The 23,870-nt window shown below is 45.0% G+C and overlaps 1 protein-coding gene across 3 annotated transcripts in view; it reads left to right on the top strand.

Moving 5' to 3' along the window:
- scn5lab (sodium channel, voltage gated, type V-like, alpha b) overlaps positions 1–23,870 on the top strand; it is a 489,515-nt gene that overhangs the window by 418,396 nt on the left and 47,249 nt on the right. Inside the window, exons 22-23 of one of the 3 annotated variants that reach the window (XM_063044490.1) lie at positions 7,573–7,695; positions 9,548–9,670. In XM_063044490.1, coding sequence (XP_062900560.1) covers positions 7,573–7,695; positions 9,548–9,670 — 246 coding nt within the window. The remainder of the gene's footprint in view (positions 1–7,572; positions 7,696–9,547; positions 9,671–23,870) is intronic. The other 2 variants (XM_063044491.1, XM_063044492.1) reach the window with 2 other exon arrangements.

Below are 23,870 nucleotides of genomic sequence, written 5' to 3'. Positions count from 1 at the left end.
GCAAGATTTATGAGCATTTGGAGAGAAATAATCTGATTAGGGATAGTCAGCATGGGACGCTACTGCAGCTCGGGACGCTCCTGCGTTTGGAGTTCAATTCCAGTGCGGTCTGTAAGGCGTCTGTACATCCTCGTGAGTTCCAGATTCCTCCCACAGACCAGAGACACATCATAGAGGTTAATTGATGATTGTAAATTGTCCCGTGGTTAAGTTAGGGTTAAATCGGGATCCTCAGGGGTGGTGCGGGTCAAAGGGCGTACTCCACATTATTTATTTATTGTAACTTGAAGTACTTTTTTTTTTAATCTTACACTGTACTGTTGTCACAAAACAGTGATAATAAACCTGACTGTGGGTCTGTTAACCCTGATTCAAGACATAAAAGTGATAACTCACTAAGTACATTAATAAATAAACAGTGTGAATGAGGAATAGAGAGGTGGTGTTCACGGCTTCATGGACCGTTCAGAAATCTGACAGAGGAGGAGAAGAAGCTGTTCCTAAATCGATGAGTGTGTGCCTTCAGCTTCCGATACCTCCTCCCTGATGGTAGTAATGAGAAGAGGACATGGGTCAGATGCGATTGAAAGGCTAATTGACCATTGTAAATTGCACCGTATCAGAAGTTGAGGGGAGCCTGTGGGAGTGCCATAAAGAAGAGTTTATTTGGAATTTAGAATCAGAATCAGGTTAATTATCGCTGACAAGAGAGTAGAGATAACCCAGGAAATTATAGACCAGTGAGTCTGACTTCAGTGGTGGGCAAGTTGGAGAAGATCCTGAGAGGCAGGATTTATGAGCATTTGGAGAGACATAATCTGATTAGGGATCGTCAGCATGGCTTTGTCAAGGGCAGGTTGTGCCTTACGAGCCTGATTGAACTCTTTGAGGATGTAACAAAACACATTGATGAAGGTAGAGCAGTGGATGTAATGTATTTGGATTTCAGTAAGGCATTTGATAAGGTTCCCATGCAAAACTCCTTCAGAATGTAAGGAGGCATGGGATCCAAGGAGACTTTGCTTTGTGGATCCAGAATTGGCTTGCCCACAGAAGGCAAAGAGTGGTTGTGGATGGTTCATATTCTGTATGGAGGATGGTGACCAGTGGTGTGCCTCAGGGATCTGTTCTGAGTCCCCTCCTGTATGTGATTTTTATAAATGACCTGGATGAAGAAGTAGAAGAGTGGGTTAGTAACAAAGATTGGGGTGTTGTGGATAGTCTGGAGAATTGTTAGAGACTACAGAAGAACATTGATAGGATGCAGAACTGGGCTGAGAAGTGGCAGATGGAGTTCAACCCAGGTAAGTGTGAACTGGTTCATTTTGGTGGGTCAAATTTGAAGACACACATAATATTAATGGTAAGACTCTTGGTAGTGTGGAGTATTTGAGAGATCTTGGGGTGCATGTCCATAGGACACACAAAGCTGCTGCGCAGGTTGACAGTGTTGTTAAAAAGGTGTATGGTGTGTTGGCCTTCTTCAACCATGGGATTGAATTTAAAAGCTGTGAGGCAATATTACAGCTATATAAGACATTGGTCAGACCCCACTTGGAGTACTGTGTTCAGTTCTGCTCACCTCACTACAGGAAGGATGTGGATACCATAAAGAGAGTGCAGAGAAGATTTACAAGGATGTTGCCTGGATTGGAGAGCATGCCTTATGAGAATAGGTTGAGTGAACTTGGCCTTTTCTCCTTGGAGAGATGGAGGATGAGAGGTGACCTAATAGAGGTGTATATCTCTATACATAGCCAGAGGCTTTTTCCCAGGCAGAAATGGCTAACATGAGGGAGCACAGTTTTAACTTGCTTGGAAGTAGGTACAAGGGGGATGTCAGAGATAAGTTTTTCACACAGAGAATGGTGGGTGTGTGGAATGCACTGCCAGCGACATAGTGGAGGTGGATACAATAGGGTCTTTTAAGAGACTCTTAGTTAGGTACATGGAGCTTAGTAAAATTGAGGGCTATGCACTAGGGAAATTCTACGCAGTTTCTAGAGTAGGTTACGTGGTCGGCACAACATTGCGGGCCAAAGGGCCTGTAATGTGCTGTAGATTTCTATGTTCGATGACATACTGTATGTCATGAAATGTACTGTTTTGCAGCAGCAGTACAGTACATCATAAACATACTCTAAATTGCCATATATCTGTATATACACACTTCATTATATACACCTGTACAGTTATTCGTTAATGCAAATATCTAATCAGCTAATCATGTGGCAACAGCTCAAAGCATAAAAGCATGTAGACATGGTCAAGAGATTCGGTTGTTGTTCAGACCAAACATCAGAATGGGGAAGAAATGAAAAGTTTGAGCATATAGGTATTAAGAAAGAGGATATGCTGGAGCTTTTGGAAAGCATCAAGTTGGATAAGTCACCGGGACCAGATGAAATGTACTCCAGGCTACTGTAGGAGGCGAGGGAGGAGATTGCTGAGCCTCTGGCGATGATCTTTCAATCATCAATGGGGACAGGAGAGGTTCTGGAGGATTGGAGGATTGCAAATGTTGTTCCCTTATTCAAGAAAGGGAGTAGAGATAGCCCAGGAAATTATAAACCAGTGAGTCTTACTTCAGTGGTTGGTAAGTTGATGGAGAAGATCCTGAGATGCAGGATTTATGAACATTTGGAGAAGCATAATATGATTAGGAATAGTCAGCATAGCTTTGTGAAAGGCAGGTCGTGCCTTACAAGCCTGATTGAATTTTTTGAGGATGTGACTAAACATATTGATGAAGGTAGAGTTTGTAGATGTAGTGTATATGGATTTCAGCAAGGCATTTGACAAGGCACCCCATGCTAGGCTTATTGAGAAAGTAGGGAGGCATGGGATCCAATGAGACATTGCTTTGTGGATCCAGAACTAGCTTTAACACAGAAGGCAATGAGTAGTTGTAGATGGGTCATATTCTGCATGGAGGTCGGTGACCAGTGGTGTGCCTCAGGGATCTTTTCTGGAACCCCAACTCTTCGTGATTTTTATAAATGACCTAGATGAAGAAGTGGAGGGGTGGGTCAGTAAATTTGCTGGTGACACAAAGGTTGGGGGTGTTGTGGATAGTGTGGAGGGCTGTCAGAGATTACAGTGGGACATTGGTAGGATGCAAAACTGGGCTGAGAAGTGGCAGATGGAGTTCAATTCAGATAAGTGTGAGGTGGTTCATTTTGATAGGTCAAATATGATGGCAGAATATAGGATTAATGGTAAGACTCTTGGCAGTGTGGAAGATCAGAAGGATTTTGGGGTCCAAGTCCATAGGACACTCAAAGCTGCTGTGCAGGTTGACTCTATGGTTAAGAAAGCATACGGTGCATTGGCCTTCATCAATCATGGGATTGAGTTTAGGAGCCGAGAGGTAATGTTGCAGCTATATATCGGTGAAGAGCAAGAGGATACGACATGAGAGAATAGGACCAATCAAGTGTGACAGTGGAAAAGTGTGTATGGAACCGGAGGAAATAGCAGAGGTACTTAATGAATACTTTGCTTCAGTATTCACTACAGAAAAGGATCTTGGTGATTGTAGGGATGACTTGCAGCGGATTGAAGAGCTTCAGCATGTAGATATTAAGGAAGAGGATGTACTGGAGCTTATGGAAAGCATTAACTTGGATAAGTCACTGGGACCGGATGGGATGTACCCCAGTCTACTGTGGGAAGTGAGGTAGGAGATTGCTGAGCCTCTAGTGATTGATGATCTTTGCATCGTCAGTGAGGATGGGAGAGGTTCCAGAGGATTGGACGGTTGTGGATGTTGTTCCCTTATTCAAGAAAGGGAGTAGAGATAGCCCAGGAAATTATAAACCAGTGAGTCCATAGGACACTCAAAGCTGCTGTGCAGGTTGACTCTGTAGTTAAGAAGGCATACGCTGCATTGGCCTTCATCAATCATGGGTTTGAGTTTAAGGGCCGAGAGGTAATGTTGCAGCTATATAGGACCCTGGTCAGACCCCACTTGGAGTACTGTGCTCAGTTCTGGTCGCCTCACTACAGGAAGGACGTGGAAACCATAGAAAAGGTGCAGAGGAGATTTACAAGGATGTTGCCTGGATTGGGGAGCATGCCCTATGAGAATAGGTTGAGTGAACCTGGCCTTTTCTCCATGGAGTGGTGGAGGATGAGAGGTGACCTGATAGAGGTGTACAAGATAATGAGGGGCATTGTTCATGTGGATAGTCAGAGGCTTTTTCCAGGGCTGAAATGGCTAGAACGAGAGGGCAGAGATTTAAGGTGCTTGGAAGCAGGTACAGAGGAGATCTCGGGGTATGTTTCTTTACACAGAGAGTGATGAGTGTGTGGAATAGGCTGCTGGCGGCGGTGGTGGAGATGGAAACGATAGGGTCTTTTAAGAGACTCTTGGATAGGTACATAGAGCTTTGAAAAATAGAGAGCTATGGGTAAGCCTAGGTAGTTCTAAGGTAAGGACATGTTCGGCACAGCTTTGTGGGCCGAAGGGCCTGTATTGTGCTGAATGTTTTCTATGTTTCCAAATGTGATCTGAATGACTTTGACTGTATAACGATCATTTGTACCTAATAAAGTGGCTACTAAACACACACACACACACGTGTGTGTATATATATATCTTGGGTGATGGGGGTCTTTAACGATGGATGCCATCGTTCTGAAGCAGCACCTTTGAAGATATTCTTGATGGTGGGGAGGCTAGCGCCCAAGATTGAACTGGTTGAGTTTGCAAACTTCTGCAGTGTTTTCCAGTCTGACATGTAGAATTGGAATGATGGGGCTTGCTTAGAGAGCTGACAGAGACTCAATGGGCTGAATAGACTTCTGTTTCATGAGAATATACGTAAACAAGGTTGGGTACTCCTCGCCTCTGTTACAGCCAGACTTGAAATGGCTCCTTATCCATCAGAACCCACAGATGACAATATTCTTTCGATAATAGTCATAGTCATAGTCATTCTTCATTGATCCCGGGGGATAATGAGTTGGTTCTGTTGAAGGTAACCCAAGAAAGGCAGAATTTCCTGGAGGCCACCCATTTTAATTCTACTTCCCATTCACATTCCGACATGTCAGTCCATGGCCCCCTCTACTGCCTCGAGGAGGCCACTGTCCGGGTGGAGGAGCAACAATTCATATTCCTCCAACCTGACGGTATGAAAATCGATTTCTCTAACTTCCTGTAATTTCTCCCTCCCCTCTCTCTTTTTCCATTCCCCATTCTGGCTCCCCTTACCTCTTCTCTTGTCCTCATCTGCCCATCACCTCACTCTGGTGCCCCCCTCCTTCTCTGTCTCTCATAGTCCACTCTCCTATCCTATCAGATTCCTTCTTCTTCAACCTACCACCTCCCAGCTTCAGTCCCCCTCTCACTCACCAACCTTCCCCCTCTTACCCACCAACCTTCCCCCTCAGCTGTCTCACCTATCACCTGCCAGCTTCTCACTTCAGTCCCCCTCTCACCCACCAACCTTCCCCCTCAGTTGTCTCACCTATCACCTGCCAGCTTCTCACTTCAGTCCCCCTCTCACCCACCAACCTTCCCCCTCAGTTGTCTCACCTATCACCTGCCAGCTTCTCACTTCAGTCCCCCCACCAACCTTCCCCCTCAGTTGTCTCACCTATCACCTCCCAGCTTCTCACTTTGGTTCCCCTCTCACCCACCAACTTTCCCCCTCAGTTGTCTCACCTATCACCTCCCAGCTTCTCACTTCGGTCCCTCTCTCACCCACCAACCTTCCCCCTCAGTTGTCTCACCTATCACCTCCCAGCTTCTCACTTCGGTCCCTCTCTCACCCACCAACTTTCCCCCTCAGCTGTCTCACCTATCACCTCCCAGCTTCTCACTTCAGTCCCCCTCTCACCCACCAACCTTCCCCGTTTCACCCACCAACCTTCCCCCTCAGCTGTCTCACCTATCGCCTGCCAGCTTCTCACTTCAGTCCTTCTCCCACCAACCTTCCCCCTCAGCTGTCTCACCTATCACCTCCCAGCTTCTCACTTCAGTCCCCCTCTCACCCACCAACCTTCCCCCTCAGCTGTCTCACCTATCACCTCCCAGCTTCTCACTTCAGTCCCCCTCTCACCCACCAACCTTCCCCCTTTCACCCACCAACCTTCCCCCTCAGCTGTCTCACCTATCACCTCCCAGCTTCTTCACTTCAGTCCCCCTCTCACCCACCAACCTTCCCCCTCAGCTGTCTCACCTATCACCTCCCAGCTTCTTCACTTCAGTCCCCCTCTCACCCACCAACCTTCCCCCTCAGTTGTCTCACCTATCACCTCCCAGCTTCTCACTTCAGTCCCCCTCTCACCCACCAACCTTCCCCCTCAGCTGTCTCACCTATCACCTCCCAGCTTCTCACTTCAGTCCCCCTCTCACCCACCAACCTTCCCCCTCAGTTGTCTCACCTATCACCTCCCAGCTTCTCACTTCAGTCCCCCTCTCACCCACCAACCTTCCCCCTCAGCTGTCTCACCTATCACCTCCCAGCTTCTCACTTCAGTCCCCCTCTCACCCACCAACCTTCCCCCTCAGCTGTCTCACCTATCACCTCCCAGCCTCGCACTTCAGTCCTTCTCCCACCAACCTTCCCCCTCAGTTGTCTCACCTATCACCTCCCAGCTTCTCACTTCAGTCCCCCTCTCACCCACCAACCTTCCCCCTCAGCTGTCTCACCTATCGCCTCCCAGCTTCTCACTTCAGTCCCCCTCTCACCCACCAACCTTCCCCCTCAGCTGTCTTACCTATCACCTCCCAGCTTCTCACTTCAGTCCTTCTCCCACCAACCTTCCCCCTCAGTTGTCTCACCTATCACCTCCCAGCTTCTCACTTCAGTCCTTCTCTCACCCACCAACCTTCCCCCTCAGTTGTCTCACCTATCGCCTCCCAGCTTCTCACTTCAGTCCCTCTCTCACCCACCAACCTTCCCCCTCAGCTGTCTCACCTATCACCTCCCAGCTTCTCACTTCAGTCCCCCTTTCACCCACCAACCTTGCCCCTCAGTTGTCTCACCTATCACCTCCCAGCTTCACTTCAGTCCCCCTCTCACCCACCAACCTTCCCCCTCAGCTGTCTCACCTATCGCCTCCTAGCTTCTCACTTCAGTCCCCCTCTCACCCACCAACCTTCCCCCTTTCACCCACCAACCTTTACCCTCAGCTGTTTCACCTATCGCCTGCCAGCTTGCACTCCTTTCCCTTCCCCACCTCCTGGTCCTGTCTCCTTCCCCCTTCCTTTCCAGACCAGATGAAGAGTCTCAGCCCAAAACGTTGACTGGTTGTTCCCCTCCATAGAAGCTGCCTGACCTGCTGAGTTCCTCCAGCATTTTGCCTGTGTTGCTCTGGATTTCCAGCATCTGCAGAATCTCCTGTGTTTATGATTTGGTGCTCTCTAATTCCTTTATTTTTGTTTTATCCAGTCAACCTAAGAAGGCCCATGTAGTGGCTGTTTTAGTGTTTAACCCAGAGCCTCACATGTCTTGTTGAATGTTGCAATGTGCCCTTTGATTGTGATCTCCACATTTTCCTAACAGTTTGAAACTGCACCGCGTGGATAACATTCCATTCCGTTCCGTTCAATCTGCACAGATTTCTGTTGTTTGCCTCTTGACAAAGGCTCTTGGTTATGACAAGTTTGTTACCATGAAATCTCTCAGGACCCTGAGGGCATTGAGACCTCTTCGAGCCTTGTCCAGATTTGAAGGCATGAGGGTAAGGCCAACTGTAATATGTAGCTCTCTGACCATATTAACAGCATCTCCTGCGTAAATACTAACACGCGGCAAAAGGGGGACACTGCTATGCTGGTATTGACACGGTCTTTCTCTCATCTGTACAGCTTTTCCAGATTCCTCTCAGAAATGTTGCTTCAAGCCACTCTAAGGCTTGGTGGAGTCCCAACTTCACTCTGGTACATGTCTTGCATAGAGACCAAAAGATTACCCAGAACCTGGTCGTATAAAGGGGTGGGGACATGCCCATTGCTCCAAGTAGACTCCGAAGACCAGAGGCTCAGGTGTTTCTGTGAGCATGTGTCCCTATTAGCCTGTTATCTCATTCGGCTCTCTGCGACTTTCAACGCTGTCTTTTTGCTCATTATTCTTGTGATATTTACTGAGGGAATATTTCCAGTCAGATGTAATCTCAGAATTATGGAGAACAGTCGCTGATGGTGGGGTAAGGAGAGAGATTGTGCAGAAGTTTGAAAGTCTGACTAACGCAACAGAGAGCATGGAGAAATAGATTTGACAGCAACTCACTCAGCAATAAGAACCTTGAAATCTCCACTTGTGTCCATTTCAACCTGAGTGGAGCTATTGCCAGTTCTGCAGCCGCCCACGCAGTGCAGGGTCTCGGTTCAATCCCACCCTTGGGTGTTGTCTGTGTGGAATACCCACGCCTCTGTGAGCATTCGCCAAGTGCTCCAGTTTCCTCTCACACCCCAAAGATATCCTGTTGGAATTGGTTATTGTAAGTTACCTGTAGTGTAGGTGAAATCCAGGAGGGAGTTGATTACTGGGAAATAGTGGAGGTGGAGGGGCTATGGGATTTCTCCCTCAGAGTTGTAAGTATAAAAATAATAGGAGAAGGGGCACGTTAGCTCACTGCTGGATCATTGTTCACTGAAACTCACCGCCCATACTGAGGTTGGGACTTTTACTATTGGGGTATAGGAACAGAAGAGTGATCTGATAGAGGTGTATAAAATCATGAGGGGCATAGAAAGGGTGAACTCCAGGGGTTGGGTAATCTAGTAATCAAGACCATGGATGTGAAGGGAGAGGTTAAAATAGGAACCCAAGGGGCAACATTTTCACCCAAAGGGTGGTCAGTATTTGGAACGAGCTGCCGGAGGAAGTGGTTGAGGCAGGTAGTTAAAATGTACCTGGACAAGAACATGGATAGGAAAAGTTTAGAGGGATACGGACTAAAGGTAGGCAAATGGGACTACCTTAGACGGGAATCAGCATGGACCAGTTGGGCCGAAGGGCCTGTTTCCGAACTATATGACTCTACGATTCTACAACTCTACTCTGTTCTCCCAAAACCTAGCAAATAATCCAAGTGGATATCAAATTCCTTTCCAAAGATTCCCATTGAATCTGCCTTTGAGACAACATATCTCAGATTCATTCATTCTCTCTCCTCTGGAGACCATTACCTCCACTCCATGTGCTCTGGTTACTGACCTTCTTTTCTCTCCCTGAAACCAACTTCACCCTTCTTCCTGTTATGAAGTGTTCTTGTTGTCAATTTGGCCTCACTGGGTTGTGGCAGCATTCACAGATGTTAAATATTGCAGTGGCATGTGCAGACGTGAGGTTGGGACTCTGCCGTTTTTGTTAAATCAACGCTTCCTTTCTCCAGGTGCCCAAGTCCCAAACCCCTCCACGCAGCCATGAACTTGTGACGTTTTTCTCTCAGCAGGTACCAGGTTGGTTTTCAGATGGGAAATCCCCAGTCCCCAAGAGGTGGGCCCAGACACTCGGCCCCTGTGTCCTATCCCAGTGGAAGAGTGCTTGATAACAGAATGGATTCTCGTTTTGTTTGTGTTTCTGCGTAGGTCTCAGTAGTCAGCCTAACAGCTAATGCCTTGGGATACGCTGAACTAGCTGCCATTAAATCCCTTCGGACACTCAGAGCATTGAGACCATTAAGAGCCTTGTCACGATTTGAAGGGATGAGGGTAAGATGGAAAGAGAGATGACAGCCCAGTCCCATGTGCTTGAAGCATGGCGGGCATCCCTACGTATCCCCCCTCTCCTCATAACCCCTGTCTGACAAAATGGATGCATTTGTATGCCTAGTATTTTAATTCATTAGCAAGTTGTGGTATTTTGGTTTTTGCTTGTTGTGGTAGTGGGGTGATGTCTCTAACATAGTCCAACACTTCTTCCTAACCATCTATTGGTTTGTGTGGAGCAGGAGAGGCCAGTCACCGTGCTGCGCCAGAAACAGACAGATGGGCATTAACCCTGGGATTGAGGAATAAATATTCTGTACCCTGGGAGCCGAAGGGGGTTAGAGATAGGACTCACAACCTCTGATGCTGGAATCTGGAGCCACAAACAACCTGCTGGAAGAACTCAACGGGTCAAGTAGTGTCTGTCGGAGGAAAGAAATTGTCAATGTTTCAGGTAGAGGTGTACAAGATGATAAGAGGCGTAGGTAGCCAGAAACATTTTTTTTAGGGTGGAAATGGCTAATGTCAGAGGGCATAATAGGTTGAGCAAGCTAGGGCTTTCCTCTTTGGAGTGAAGGAGGCTACTTGATAGAGATGTACAAAATGAGAAGAGGTAGAGTAGACAGCCAGAGACATTCTCCCAGGGTGGAAGTGGCGAATGCGGGGGTTTAGCTTTAAGGTGATTAGAGAAAAATATGGGGGGGGGGGAGATGTCAGAGGTAAGCTTTCACAGAAAGCGTAGTGGATGTGTGAAGCCCCTTGCCAAGGGTGATACATTAGAGGCATTTAAGAAACCCTTAGATGGGTGCATGGATGATAGAAAACTGTAGGGCTCTGTGGGAAGGAAGGGTTAGATTGGTCTTAGAGTAGATTAAAAGGTCGGCACAACTTTGTGAGGTGAACGGCCTGTATTGTGCCAGGGTGCCCTACATTCTACGAAACGTCAACAATTCCTTTCCGCCTTCTCAAGCCGCTGAGTTACTCCAGCAGATTGTTTGTTGCTCGTGGTTAGAGTTAGTTCCAGTAAGCACAGAGAATCTCTTTGAGTCTCCCAGTTCAGTTCCCATCCTTTAGTGGCAATGGTCAATATTTGCTTCTTTTACTGCTGCACTCTGCCGAGCAGTGTTGATCATGTTCACGGCCATTGCAAAGGATTTACCTCTCACCACTGGACCACATCACTGGTATCTTTGATGTGGCTTTCTGCCTTCAGTTTCACAGCCAGTGGGACCCTTCAGGATGAAGCACATTTCCTCCCTCGGCCCATCAGGACTGGCTGGTGATCTTCTGGTTGAAGATTGTTAGAAAGGGGCGAGGTTTCAGAGCTACAGGTATTGGAACCAGTGGGATTGACAAAGCAGAGGAAGAGCCTAAAGGTTTACCAATGGACAGGTCACACAGACAGAACAGGAGTGAGACAGGTGAACCTAAAATGTCCCAATTGGAGAAGGGAGACCCAGAATATTCCAGGTGAAACAAACCAACCAAGGGATGTCCTGAATGAAACAATGTCCCAAGGCTGGAATCTCAGTGTGGGCGAACTGTCCAACCTTGGTCCCAATATTTAGTAGGTGCAACCGACAGCTGGGAAGGAGAAACGGCCGAAGGTTCTGGTTGCAATCTCTAATCGCTGATCACTGCAGTGATTCTTATGTACTGAGACATCTCAAGGTGATCTACAGGAATATTATCAAATAGAACGTGACTCTGAGAGACATAAAGAGATGTTAAGGCAGATCTTAAAACTCAGTGAGTCTTAAGGAAGGTTTGAGAGGAGTGTTTCAACGAAGGAATCCTAGACCTTAAGGTCCCTGAAGCTGAAGGCAAGGCCACCTTAAGTGTTTGAAAGAAAATTAGGGAAAACCAGAGTCCGTAGGTGGACATGGAGCTGGAGAAATCACAAAGATAGGGAGTGTGAAGGACGTACAAGGTTTCAAGAATGGTGCCATTGCCAGATTAGAAGACAGTGTAGGTTAATAAGCCAAGAAATGAGAAGTAAACGGGATCTAGAAGGTTAGGGTATAGAGTTGGAGTTCAGATTGATTTATTATTGTCACATGTACTGAGATACAGTGAAAAGCTCATCCTGCCTACTGTTCTTACAGATCAGATCATTACACAGTACATTGAGATAGAAACAATAACAGTATGCAGAATAAGGCGTAACAGTTACAGAGAAAGTGCAGTGCACGTAGACAATAAAATGGAAGATCAAAATGAGGTAGATTATGATGCTCAGGGTCCACCTTATCATACAAGAGTTCCATTCAAGAGTCTGATAACAGTAGGATAGAAGCTTTCTTTGAACCTGGTAGTACATGCTCTCAGATTTTGTTATCTTCTGTCTGATGGGAATGGGGAGACGAAAAAATGCCTCTTGTTGCGACATATTTTTCCATTTAGGATTGTGGTGAATATTGGTAGCTCGGGTTGAGGCATTTGATGTTGTGGTGTTCGCCGAGCCTGGCAATTAGCTTACAGAGGTTTTATCACCAGTCAAGGTGGCATCCTCAGTGTGCAGTTGTTGGTGTTTCTCACTAGGAGTGCTTGTGTTTATTTAGACCCTCGTTCGCTTGCCTTGGTCGAGACTGGCTATCCCTGCAGTAGACCTTTGAGCTCTATTGGCTTTTCTTTGGCTCTTGAGGGTTCGTAGATGGTGTTTATTTCAATATGTTTGTTTACGGAGTTACACTTCTAAAAATTCTCGTGCCAGTGGCGCAGACAAACACGAATGTTCCCACATCCGGACCTTTCAGGAATCATATGCTTAGTGAAAGGGAAGTTTGAAGTTGAGGTCATTTTGAGATATTGGGACCATTGAGGTAACCTCTTAGAAGAAGTGGAAGAGACTCAAGAGGTTGTACAGTGGAGGGAAAAATCTTCAGGCAGAAGCCAAAGTTCAGGGCCAAGAAGGTAAGGTGGTTATTACTAAATCCAAAAAGGAACCAAGGATGAACCTTTCTACTCTGAAAGCATATGGTAACTGCTTGAGGTATATAACTTTGGTGCTTTCAAGAGAAAATTAGACGAGCATAGAAAATATACTGAATGGCTGAGATAAAGCAATTTGAAAGAGAGAGAAGTTCTAAAATGTTGAAGTAACAGTACAGGATAGTGGGGCCGAATGGTCTGCTTCTGTCCCATTTGATGTAAGTGGAGGGGACAGAAAAGGGCCAGATTCCATTTTCAATTCACTGATTCCTGGGGAGTTAATCTGGGGAAATGCAGGACCCATGCTTCACAAGGTTACAAGCTTTAGCCACTACGTGTATCTTGATTTCTTTTTCTTGTTTAAAATATCACCCAAAAGCAGATTAAGTTTTCTCTAGAATGGTGAAAAGAAAGCCTTCTATTGTTTAACTGAGGTTCTGCGGTTGGCTTCCATTTTGTCGGAATCCCCTTCTCCATCACAATAAGCCGTAGTCTGGAGCATGTATCAGCGCATGGAAGAGTCCAGGATATCGAGCATGTAGTGTTACTGATAAGTAGTTAAAGCAACTTACTATATACCCATTGACTACAGACAGAGTCAGGAAATTCTGGAGTCCAGCTGGCATCTGAATCTTAACTACTTCCGTTCCTAACGTTCAAACAAAATCAATTGTCATGCATTGGAATCGGATGCCATCTTGAAATGGGATATATAATAAGTTATCGTTTTGTGTTCCCAGGCAGGTCCAGTGAGCAAAGCATCATTTAACCAGCAGTCGTTGTAGTGGGGCCTGTTTACCAGGGCTGACAATTCTGCCAGCTGCACTCTGCCGCCGCAGACCATCTCAATTTCCAACCCCCGTGTCACTGGTAAAACCGTGCCCCTGTCCACACCACCCCCATCCCAACACCCATCGGAAAGCCGGCAGGTTCAAAGTATTACAAGTGGGTGACCCATCTTAATTCCCTCTCTAGTACTTCCAGAACTGACAACTCAATGCTCATAGAAAAATGAAAATGCAGATCACAAGTAATTGCAGAATTTTCTTCAAAGTGACCATTTATGTTGGAAATTGCACAGACTTGAGCATATAGGACATAGAACACTACAGCCCAGTACGGGCACTTCAGCCAGGATGTTGTGTTGGCCTTTTAATCTACTCTAAGATCCAGCTACCCCTTCCCTCCTTCATACCCCTGCATTTTTCTATCATCCATGTGCCTATTTAGAAGTCTCTTATATGTATCCATCTCTACCACTGCCCCTGCCAGGTCATTCCATGTACCCAACACCTTTGACATCTGCCTTATACTCTCTACCAAACACCTTAAAGGTATGCCCCCTTGAATTATCCATTTCCATCCTGAGAAAAGGTCTCTGGCTGTCCACCCAATCTATAGCTCTCATCATTGTGTACACCTCTATTGAGTCACCTCTCATCCTCCTTGCTCCATTCACCAGCATACTGATAAATCTCCTCTGCACTCTCTCCAAAGCTTCCATATCCTTCCCATAACAAACCGACCAGAACTGAACAGAATACTCTGTGTGATCTAACCAGTTTTATGGAGCTGCAACATTACCTCACAGCTCTTGAGCTGAGTCCAATGCCAGCAGAGCATACGCCTTCATAGCTACCCTATCAAGCTGTGCAGCAACTTTGAGGGATTGCTGGATGTGGACCCCAAGGTCCCTCTGTTCCTCTACACTGTTCAGAGTTCTACTATTAACCCTACATTTTGCATTCAAGTTTGACCTTCCAAAGCGAATCACTTCACACGTTTCTGCATTGAACTCCATCTGCCACTTCCCAGCCCGGCTCTGCATCCCATCTAAAACCCAAGGTCTCTCTATTTCCTCCACTCTGCTGAGAATTCTGCCATTAACCCTGTGCTCTGCCTTCATGTTTGACCCTCCAAAGTGGATCAATTCACCAGTGGCATTCAATCTGGACTCAAATCCACACCGTGCCCGATGGTCTGCCGGCAGTAATGTTATCAACCTGCCTGGCGCTGGTGGTGAGGGTGGGTGAGCGGGTAGAAGGGTAATGCCTTGGAGCTGGGCGAGTGGACAACGAAGTCTGAAGGAATCTATGATGCTTTGTGGAACTCTGTCTTGATGCGGCAGATCTGGAAGCCTGTTGGTGACACTGAAGCCATTCTTACCATTGAGGGCCACCTTAGAGGGGCAGTGATGGTAAAATGGTTGGTGTTGCATGCTATTGAGCTATGCATGGATTTGTAAACAAAACCAAAAGGCAGCGATACAGCTCAGGTTCAGCTGGTCTTACCGAGATTTGTCAGATACAAATTCCAATAGCCAGGACGCCATCTGTAGCCAAAGCAAAATGGGACATTCTCCTCGGTTCCAGCAGACAAAATGTTGTCTTAAATGTGACTGGGAGAATGGCTCCCATCTGCACTGGTAAACACAGTGAAACCTTTCCCACTCTCTGGAGATGGCAGTGTTAACAGGTTGAAGGTGGGGGAGGACTGATCAATCGATGGGCCGCTGACGCAAACTCGAATTAATATGCCAATGGTGAGATTGTGGCTACTCTAGTCCTGTACCTCTGCTCGATCCCACCCTCCGCCCCATGACCATACTTAGGGCCATAGGTTTATACCGCATGGAAACAGGCCCTCTTTGGCCCACTTGAGTCTACCTGACTACTGAATGCCGATCCATATTCATCCTACACGCCTAGGGGTTCCGGCTAATTTGGTCACCTCACCTCTACACTTCATGGGATGGTTCCTGGCTTATGGGACGTTCTGTGAGTGTAGAGGTGACCAAATCTCTGGCTCTACTCCCGGGTAGACTAAATGCCTCAGGTCATCAGATCTACAATTAAAAATAAATTAGATGCAAACTCATTGAACTATTGCTAAGTAAATTAAAACAAAAATATACAAAATATAAAATAAAATTGAAAATGAAAAATATACAAAATATAATATAAAATTGAAAATACATTAAATATACAAAATACACAAGTTAAAATTAAAACTTACACAAATATGAAAATAGCGTAGCTAAATTTAACTTCTGAAAGTCTGTTGAAATGCATGGATCTGCTCTCGAGATGACTGGTATAATAGCGGAGGGGCCAGGTGCGAAGTGCATCCTTTCCCCTCAGACTGCGCAGTAGAGTATACCTTGAGTCAACGATGAGTCCAGAGCCAGAAAAAGAGGTCACCTGACCTCCAACATGCACCATACATCCAAGCCTCATTGCACAAATGTGTGTCTGTCCAGGGCACTGATGACCACAGTGCAAATCGTCAGGGATTCTCAGCGGAGTCACTGGAGCACTGTCAGTATCATCCAGCCATAGTCAGCAACAGAGAGATAAAAGCATGCAGATGCTGGAAATCTGGAATAAAAACAGAGAATGCTGGGAATATTCTATAGAATATGCAAATATGCTGGCTGCTATCTGTGATATATGAATTACTTAGATTTGGAATTGAGAGGCACAATCAGTGTGACATGAAGCTTGATGGAGTTGCTGATAGTGGGGGAAGGCAGCCTTAGAAAGTGAAGGGATCGTGGTAAAGTGGGCCGAAAAATGGCAGATGCAGTTTGATCCAGGGAGGTGTGAGGTACTCCTTCCCTCTGCTAGCCTGCAGGTCACCCTTGGGCAAGCTGTAGCTGTAGTCAGGGTCAAGTGAGGCCATGGAAGCAGGTGGTGGATGGTCGTATGAGCAGCTGGTGCACATCGCAAGTCCTGGTTATGCCAGATTGCCAGGCTGACAATCTCTGAAGAGTATTGATAATGACTGGGGTCACCCATCTTGTAAAGACACTACCCAGAAGAAGGCAATGGTGAATCACTTCTGTAGAAAAATTTGCCAAAAACAATCATGGTCACAAAGACCATGATCGCCCATTCATACAACACGGCAGATAATGATGGTGATGCTGAATGAGGCTAGGGCTTGTACTGTGAATGGTGAGGTCCAAGGGAGTACTGAAAGATAGAGGGATCCTTGAAGCTGAGAACATGTGTTAGATATGCAAGAGGGATGCATTAGTTGCCTTCATTAGTCGGGGCACCGAATACAGAAGCAACAAAGTTGTGCTTTCTCTTTACAAAAGCCTGGTTAGATCTCAGCTGAGGTGTTGCATGTAGTTCTGGCTGAGGAAGGATGTGATAGTGCTGGAAAGATGCAAAGGAGTTTCATCAGGATGTTGCCTGGGATGGGGCATTTCAGTGTGAGGGGAGGCTGGACCTGTTTTCCATGGAATAGAGGAGGTTAAGGGGGTCATGACTGAAGCATATAACATTGTCAGAGCAGACTGTAGAGAACTTTTTACCCGTATCGGCAATAGATATAAGTGGAGGGCATGGGTTTAGGGTCAGAAGGATGGAAGGGGACGTTTCTCACACAGAAACCGGTAGGGGTAGTGTCACTGACAGTATTAAAGAAATGTCCAGAACTACTAAGAAGGATGTGATGGTGCTGGAAAGGGCGCATTCTTTTCTAAATAGGTTGTTCGTCAGGATTTACTTATGTATAGTTTTTCATAGTTTGTTCCTGATGTTGGGGAAGTCCAGAACGAGGGGTCACAGTTTGAGGATAAAGGGGAAGCCTTTTAGGACCGAGATTAGGAAAAACTTCTTCACACAGAGAGTGGTGAATCTGTGGAATTTTCTGCCACAGGAAACAGTTGAGGCCAGTTCATTGGCTATATTTAAGAGGGAGTTAGATATGGCCCTTGTGGCTAAAGGGATCAGGGGGTATGGAGGGAAGGCTGGTACAGGATTCTGAGTTGGATGATCAGCCATGATCATACTTAATGGCGGTGCAGGCTCAAAGGGCCGAATGGCCTACTCCTGCACCTATTTTCTATGTTTCTATGTTTCATAAATTCCGTTTTCCTGTGAATGCCTGCAAAATAAAAAGAATTTCAAGGTAGTTTATGGTGACAGATGACGTACTATGATAATAAATGTACTTTGACTTTTGAGGAGATTCACCAGGACGTTACCTGGTGATGGAGCAGTTCTACAGGAAGAGAGACTGGAGAGGCTCGGTCTGTTTGCCACTTAGCATAGGAGGTCGGGGTGGGAGGGGTATATTATGAGGAGACACTGCAGAGGCTCAGTCTATTTTCCACAGCTGAGGAGGGTGGGGGGGTCTATTACCAGGAGAGACTGGAGAGGCCGAGTCTATTTTCCATTTAGCAGAGGATGTTGGGGTGGGGGTATATCATGAGGGCAGACTGGAGGGTATCTTACCCCACATCAGCAATACAGAAAACTAGAGAGGGTGAAAACCAGGAAAGCACTGCCCGAGAGAGTGGGAGAAGCAGTCACTGACGGAACTTCAGATGAGCACTTGGAACATGCAGATATAGACGGCCTTAGACCCAATGCTGGGACCTGGGAGTAATATGGAAGAGAGCCCACCGGTCAGGTCAGCATGACCTGTTTCCCCTGCTGCACAATGTCTCTGACTCAGCAGGGCAGGCAGCATCTGTGAAGAGAGAAACCAGAGATAACGCTTCCATACCAAAGATGTTCTGACAAAAAGTCTTCGACTTTAAGTGCTAACTCAGTGTTTCTGTCTCCAGAGACCAGCTGTGTGTTTCCAGCATTGATATTCTATAAAAATCACACTGCTTCACTGAAGTCTTTGGCCTTGATGGGGCTTGCGGCTGGTTCATTGACTCCTGACAAATGTAAATGTAAGCAGGATGCCCACACTATGTAAAGCCATCTTCTTTGTAAACCTGGTACACTGCCCTCCTTCCTGTGGAGATCCCTGGCCAGGATGTCTTGTTTTTCAAAGCAACCTTCAAAATAAATTAGAAGGTACAAATCTTCTTTTCTTAGAAAAAAATGAATCAGTGAGGCACAGTAGGGGCCTTTTGGCCCATGATGCTGTACCAACCAACAGTACTGTGCACAAGTCTTAGGCACCCAAGAGTTTTTTATATGATTTCAGATAGTATGGCCTCCACAGAGCCCTGATCTCAACATCACTGAGGCTGTCTGGAATTACCCTGAGAGAGAAGCAAGTGAGACAGTCAAAGTCTGCAAACTATGGCAAGTTCTCCACGATGCTTGGAGCAACCTACCAGCCAATTTTCTCATTAAACTGCTCGACAGTGTACCTAAGAGAACTGATGCAGTTTTAAAGGCAAAGAGTGGTCACACCAAATATTGATTTGATTTATTTTTTTTACTGTTTACCGCTCTTTGTAGTAATTTTTGATATCTAGAACTTTTTCATGAGTTTTGAAAGTATCTTGCTTTACAGAATTTTTTTACATGTCCCTGCTAATACTTTTGCACAGTAATGTCTATAAAGGTACTCCAAGATTAATCTAACTCTTCCCTCCTACACGATCCATAACTCTTCATTTTTCTTACATCCATGTGCTTATCTAAGAGCTTCTTAAATATCCCAATGGTATCAGCCTCTACCACCATCCCTCGCAGTGTGTTCCAGACAAAACAATTCAATGAGTAATCAAATAGCCAACTAAACTAATCCCTTCTGCCTACACAATGTCCATATCCCTCACATTCCTGTGCCTATCTAAACACCCCATAAAAGTCTTTAATGTTTCTGCCTCTACCAGCACCCTAGGAAGTGCATTCCAGGAACGCACCACTGTGTAGAAATGTGCCCCTCACATCTCCTCTGAAATTACCCCCTCTCATCTTAAATGCATGCCCTCTGAAATTAGACATTTCAACCCAGGGAAGAAGGTACTGTCTGTCTACTCTATCTATGCCTCTCATAATCTTATAAACCTCCATCAGATTCACCCTCAGCCTCAGCTTCTGCCACTCTAGAGAAAATCACCCAGGTTTGTCCAAACTCTTATTGCAGCTCACGCCCTCTGAACCAGGCAGCATCCTGCTAAACTTCTTCTGCACTGTCCCCAAAGCCTCAACATCCTTCCTATAATGCAGAGACCAGAACTGTATGCAAAACCCCAGATGCAACATAACTTCCTGATTTTTGAATTCAATACCTCGACTAATAAATGCAGGCGTGCTGTCTGCCTAAATGACTTTTCTTCTCTCTCCATAAAAGCCAGTTAAATGGTGCCCCAGAACATTAAATCCTAAAGCATGCTGCAAAGGGACATCCTTTATAATGTTTTGCTCCCAGCATCAGTTCAAATCCAACAGCTATTCATCACCAAATAACCACAGGAGACTAAACCAACGCTTAAACTCTAATATAATTCAAGATGCGTTAGAAGATATCACAAAGTATGGACAGGCAATTTAAAAGGAAGCAATTTACCGTATTTCTGAGACACTCTAAATGGAACATGTGCTTATGGTCATGTTATGCCAATCAGTTTAATCCACAAGGTTAACCTAAAGTTTTGTAGAAATTTCCTTGAAGATTTCACTGGTATTATCCATCGGATTAATTAATGACAGACACGCTAAGACACAGCAAATTAAAATTAAAATTAAGAAACTGTTTTGAGATGAGCTTTTGACAGCAATCATGGAGTTGTGAGGCTAATAGCAGAACAGAGAATGGCCAGGGTGCTTTGCAGCAAAACAGACGAAGCAACACAACGAGGCTGACTGGGAAGTGATGGAGAAGAGTCAGAAGGCTCTCTGGATCACATGGTACATGCACTGCTGATGAATTCAGGAAAGCTGCAGGCTCTTTTGACATTGCACAGCAAGAGGCCTTTCGGCCCACAATGTCTGTACCAACCGTGGTGTCAATCCAAACTAATCCCAGGACACACAAGATGCTGAAAATCCAGAGAAGGGCTGGAGAACTCAACAGGTCAGGTAGCACCTGTGGTATCATAGATTCTGCCTGATCTACTGAGTTCCTCCAGCGTTTTGTGTCTTGCTCCAAACCACGTAGTCTGTATCTCTGCATTTCCTGACCTTTTATGAACATACCTAATTTACTTGGCAACCATAAGAGCGAGGAGCAGAATTAGGCCATTCAGCCCATTAAGTCTGCTTCACCGTTTAATCATGGCTGATTTGTTTCCTCTCTCAACCCCATTCTCTTGCCTTCTCCTCATAACCTTTTGCTGCCCTAACTAGCCAAGATCCTATCAACCTCCCCTTTAAATATTCCCAAGGACTTGGCCTCCATGGCCATCTGTGGCAATAAATTTCACAGATTCACCCTCTGGCTAAAGAAATTCCTCCTCATCTCTGTTATAAATGGATGTCCTTCTAATTTGAGGCTGTGCCCTGTTGTCCTGGACTCTTCCCACAATGGGAAACATCTTTTCCATGCCCACTCTAATCTAGGCCTTTCAATATTTGGTAGGTTTCAATGAGATCCCTCCTCATTCTTCAGAACTCTAGTGAGTACAAGCCCTGATTCATCAAATGCTCCTCATATGCTAACCCTTTCATTTCTGGAATCATTCTGATTCCTCAACTTACAGATTCTCAGAGTCTTAACCTTCAGCAGGAAAATGATATGTTGCAGTAAATGCAGGTTCAATACAATCACCATTGTGCCTGACAGTAATTGTGCCTTAAGATCATTCTCTGAAATACAAATCTGTGCATCTCAATAGTCCGTTGATACATACAGTGCACTATCGACAGAAGCTGACTATTAGCGCATCTGGTATGACGTAGCTCTATAGTTCTGTGTGTGTGTGTGTGTGTTGTGATCTAGCTGCCTTCATAGACATTGTAGGATGGGAAATGGTATCTGAGTATGACGGTGAGATGGAGTCCGTTGACTAGCACCTCGGGTCAGTAACAGAAAGCATCTGCTGGTTAAAACCGTGCTGTCTGGTGCCAGTAGCGGCTGCCTGAATGGAGCACGTTATCACCCAGTCTGTTACTGAGATCTCGCAGTATGGTCTCAACCCAGAACAGCTGTAGGTGTTAGATACTGGCATGCGGTTGCTGTGTGATAGTCTGCAGTATGCACATGTACCAGTGTCAGCATTAGTATGGGGGTGAGCACTGACCAATATTACCCTCACTATTACTGTCCATTGATGGTGTACTTACTGGAGCAGATGGCATGTGAGAGTGCTCTCGGGTGGGGGGGTCACCATTCCCCAGGCGGACAGATCACTGAGATTCACTTGCCTTTTAACGTCGTTGGTCTTAGTGGGAACATATAGGCAGCACTTGATGATTCATGGCCCACCAGCAGTTCTGTCCCCTTACTCACTCACTCGCTGAATGATACAGCACGGTAACAGGCCCTGCTGGCCCAGCGAGCCTGTGCAGCCTAATTACTCCCATGCAACCAATTAGCCGACTAACCTGTACACCTTTGCAATGTGGCCGGAGCGCCCAGAGGAAACCTGCACAGTCACGGGGAGAATGTACTGTTGGAAACCACTGTTTTTTAATAATACTTATTTATAAGATTTGTACTTTTTAACAAACTCATGTATTTTTCACACTCACTGGCAGAAAGCGGTATAGCAGCTAAACTAACGGTTTATCACCTTTCTCTGTTTTCATTGGCTAAGTATTAGCACATTACCCAGGTGATGGAATTGTTTTAATTATGCAGCCTAATTAAATCTCACACTAAAAGTATGGCAGAAAGTGGTTAATTCATGTGGAATCTACAACATGTTAAAACTTTTCAGATGGTGTGCTTATGATACCGAATTCCTTCCCAGCAGAGGAGATAAAAGATTTGATCTATGGATAAAGAAAGGTCTTACAACCCACCTCTCATTCACACATAAAAGTGCATTACAAAGTTTTCAATCCCCGCAGGATAAATATGGCCTAGAACACAATGATGTTTTTAGGTACCTTTAAGTATGACACTACCTTAACCAGAGTTGTAGATATACAGACTTATCAACAGCAGAATTAGAATTTTTCAAGATTCTGAAATCGGCTTACAGCTCAATACCAAGTAAATCTATTTCTCAATTATATAAAGCCATCTCTCATGCCAAAAATGAAAACACGTTGTATATTAAAGAGAAGTGGGAAAAAGAAGCGGGGTTGGTACTTTCAGAGGAGGCTTGGGGGAAAATATGCAGCTTTCAGTGGTCTTCGACTAACTCTTTGACTTGGAGAGAACATTGTTTGAAAAATATTATAAGATACTTCAAGACCCCATATCAGGAAAAATATAAAGACACAAACGTGGTGTGTTGGAGAAGGTGCGGCTCCAAGGAGGCAAATCATTTCCATATTTTTTGGGATTGCCCTAAATTAAGTTTATATTGGAAAGGTATTCATAGAACATTAGTTAAGGTACTTAAGACCCAGATACCTCTGAGTTTGGAGACTCTCTATTTGGGGCACGTATTGTTTTTTGACCAGAAGGAAGATATAAAGCTGCTTCAGGCCCTTTTAGCAGCAAGTAAGAAATCAATCTCCAGAAAGTGGCTAAATCCAACATCACCTACATTAGAAGATTGGCATGAAATTATTTTGGAAATATTTAAAATGGAAGAGATGACTTACTCTCTGAGAATTCAAAAAGAAAAATTTTATCAAATTTGGAGTAAATGGATTGAATTTATAACCTCAATGCGAGCAGACTTTAGATGATTCTCCTAAAGGTTCATACTGCTTTCCTCATCAACATAGTAATAGTGTTAATGTAAGCTCCCTTGGTTCGAATGTTCACTGATTTATTTCTGGAAAACGTGGAATTAATACAAGTAAAGAAACAGATTTGGGAAAAAATTATAAAATTAAGTAAATAAGTACACAGGGATTGGATATGTATGTCTGTGGGTAGGAGCAAACATGAACGTGTACTGGTGAATGTATAAATATATATAGATTTATACATATTTAAAAAATGGAAAAGGTTTTATATGTAAAAAAAGTTTGTGTAATACTTGTGAATACCTTATCCATATAAGAATAAAATTAAATAATTATGCAACCTATTAACTAGTTATCTCTATCTAAGGAATTTTCTTATCTGATCTATAAAGGTGACAGATTTTTCAGAAGCGCCATCTTTATTCTTTTATCTATACACCCCTTGGCATTAATTCCCCTCCAAGCATCGTTTATTTAGTTTGCTTCTTATTTTTATGTTTGTTTGTACTCTTAAAATAAACTGAAATCTTGGAATTAAAGCTGATCAGAAAATAAACAGTTATCCAACAGTACAAATTCCTTGCAGGCAGCGGTGGGAATTGAACCCAGGTCAGTGGTACCGTAAAGCTTGGTGGTGCATTACTGCTCCTGTCACAAGTATCTCTCAGTGCCATTGACAAGGGAGTTCCAAAATTCAGCTCATGACTTTGAAGCATGGACATACTTAAAACACTCTTTCCATTGGGTCATCCCAATATTCC

This window comes from Mobula hypostoma, chromosome 3 (assembly GCF_963921235.1).
Source record: "Mobula hypostoma chromosome 3, sMobHyp1.1, whole genome shotgun sequence".
NCBI lineage: Eukaryota > Metazoa > Chordata > Chondrichthyes > Myliobatiformes > Myliobatidae > Mobula > Mobula hypostoma.
Note: the sequence above shows the minus strand (reverse complement) of the source record. Positions and strands in the feature narration are given on the sequence as shown.